The sequence below is a fragment of the Manihot esculenta genome, chromosome 2 (assembly GCF_001659605.2).
Source record: "Manihot esculenta cultivar AM560-2 chromosome 2, M.esculenta_v8, whole genome shotgun sequence".
Classification (NCBI taxonomy): Eukaryota; Viridiplantae; Streptophyta; class Magnoliopsida; order Malpighiales; family Euphorbiaceae; genus Manihot; species Manihot esculenta.
The window spans coordinates 25451763-25454322 of NC_035162.2; the positions used below are offsets into that span (position 1 = coordinate 25451763).

General features: G+C 35.8%; 1 protein-coding gene across 1 annotated transcript; it reads right to left on the minus strand.

Moving 5' to 3' along the window:
• Nucleotides 1–1171: 1171 nt before the first annotated feature.
• LOC110608903 (polygalacturonase-like) lies at nucleotides 1172–2193 on the minus strand. The gene is made up of 3 exons (XM_021748186.1): nucleotides 1999–2193; nucleotides 1777–1905; nucleotides 1172–1501 (listed from the first exon to the last, which is right to left on the minus strand). The coding sequence occupies exons 1-3, from the start codon at nucleotides 2191–2193 to the stop codon at nucleotides 1172–1174; spliced, it is 654 nt and encodes a 217-aa protein (XP_021603878.1).
• Nucleotides 2194–2560: the final 367 nt, after the last annotated feature.

Sequence of the window (2560 nt, forward strand, 5' to 3'; positions counted from 1 at the left end):
AACAGAAATTATGTAGAGGATATTGAACAATCAAGATAGAATTTGTCCCTCTCTTTGAGAGAGATATCTTATTGGCTCCTCGATAAGTGAGACTGAGAAATGCATAGCCATACTCAAATAAATTAATAGTGTGATCAATATCATTTTAATTTATCAGTCTACTTAGAGATCGAGAAATCATAAGTTTTAATATTATAAGTTTGACATTGACCATGACATATGTTCAAACTAGATATCGTGTGATAAATGGATTAATACATGTTTTATTTCTTAGGCTTTATTGGACTATCGATCCTCATATTAATTGGATAGTCATAATGTCTTACTAGAGGCTGCTTATGATTTATGGGCCTTGTTGGACTAGGCCTATTGCCAATTAATGTGACCCTATTGGGTCATACACAAAAGAACATTGTTGATGTGCTATGTCATATTAATGGGCTAAAAGCCCAAAGCCAATTAATATAATTAATAATAATAAAGTGTTATTATTATTAATATCAATTATTTATTATTATAAGATAATAATATTTAAAAGGATCTGCAGTCTATATGTAACTGTTACAGATAAAGGACTATAGCACATAAGATATTTGAGTATCTATGAGATTGTGATAGTTGGTTATGAACACAACTCTATCACTAAGATATTTGAGTATCTATGAGATTGTGATAGTTGGTTATGAACACAACTCTATCACTAAGATATTTGAGTATCTGCGAGGTCGTGATAGTGGGTTAGGAAAACAACTTTTTCATGAAAAGTGTTGTGGGAAAATAAAACACTAAAAACGAATGAAAACCGCTTCTGCAAAGTGGAAGTAACGTTTTCGAGAATTCGATTTGAGTTGCACATCGAGAGCACATAGTTTATATATCTTGAGAGGGCTAGCACTCTAGTAGGATAGAAGACGTTCGTGTGAATACCATAGAGGGTGTTCGTTGAAAAAGCAGCACCATTAGTCTGTAATAGTATCTTCTCGTCGAGTGTAACAGGTTAGTCTCGTATCATTCTCTTCGAAATAAACGAAGCATACGGATCCTGAGAAGGAACACAGAGATTTTAATTTTTCAGCTGTGTGTTTGGGTTGCAGTAAATCTCTGGGTTTCCTAACAGACAATGCATTAAGAGACTTTTTATTTTCATTTCTTTTCGCGTTACCTTTGGATTTCAGTGATTCCATGGGCAGTGCATTTGATCTATAACGATAGGGTTGCGGACATTTTTCATCATAATATCCTCGAAATGCATAACCGAGGCCATGGCACCACGTAATGCCGACCATGTCTTGATTCTCTCTCCATTGTCGGTGTCATAGATGGTGCAATTCCTTACGAAAATTCCAGAATTAGTAATGTCGATCCCGTTTGAATGCCCGATATGAATTGCATCTATATTGATGCTGTGTCCTGGTGCAGTGATTGTGAAGCGATCGAAAGTAAGGTTTTTGCCACCTAGAACATTGACATGGAAATTCTTACTATCGAGCGATGTTACGTCCTGAACTACGCTATTGGTGATGAAGTCAAACCGTAAGCGAGCGTGTTTTTAAAGGGAAAAGAAGCACATAAAGGAAGCGTTATTAATAATCTTACAAAGCAGTAAAGATAATATACGATTCAATTAAAATTACAACTGGAAGTCTCTTGCATTTTGGATTTCGACCGCAATTATTTTGCTTCCAAGCAACTTGCCCTTGTCCGTCGAAGGTTCCACCACCGGATAATGTGAATCGATCAATGTATGCAAAAGTAATCCAACAAGTTTGCTTGGACTTGAAGCTCCATGGCTCCCTTGCATGGACCATTTAAGTCAGGTAAACCTATGGAATATGTCCCTTTGGGTACTACGACTCTGTTGGAACCCGTTGCTGAACAAGCCTCTTTCCACGCGCCCAATAATGCCTGAAAAGGAAAAAAAAATAGAGATGAAATTTCAGTTAAAATAAGGTATAAGAAAATCACGGCGAAATTCAAAATTAGGAATTGTCAGCATACCTTACTAATTTCTGACTTGCCATCGCCTTTACCACCGTAATTGTTCACATCAAATACAGCAGATTGAACTCTACCAGCAAAAACAAACAATAATAGCAAAGATGTCAGGGAAAATATGTCTTCAGGGTCGTCATCTTTGTGAACCCTTTTCTTTTCTAAGTTCATTCGTAAAATGCGCGGCAAATTAGAACGCATTTCTCCCTCTTTGCAAAAGCTTTTATATCCAAGCAACCATCAAAAGTTACCGGATTTTATAACGGAGGGAAGTTATTTACTTGTAACTTTTGTTCTATTATTGGAAATTGCTTTCTCGCTTTTTAATAAAAAGCATAACAGAGAAATACCGACTAACGTCAAACCTAAAAGTAGTTATTGTCTTGTTTTTCATTTGTTTGCAGCAAAACTTATCTTTACGCCGAAGCCTTTCTTATTGATATAGAGATTTCTTACTTCTTCATGACAAGCACCCTCTAATGCCAATATTAGATTTTCAATTGTCTCGCACCGTGCAATATTCCAAAATATTGTATAAAAAAAATTAGAGGGTGATACAGATCCAATA

Excerpts from the sequence above, each read along its gene's own strand:
- LOC110608903 (XM_021748186.1), bottom strand. The coding sequence starts at position 2,193 with ATGCGTTCTAATTTGCCGCGCATTTTACGAATGAACTTAGAAAAGAAA. Across the intron at positions 1,906-1,998 it reads GCAAGTCAGAAATTAGTAAG|GCATTATTGGGCGCGTGGAA; the intron begins GTATGCTGACAA and ends TTTCCTTTTCAG. Across the intron at positions 1,502-1,776 it reads AGGGAGCCATGGAGCTTCAA|GACGTAACATCGCTCGATAG; the intron begins GTCCAAGCAAAC and ends AGCGTAGTTCAG.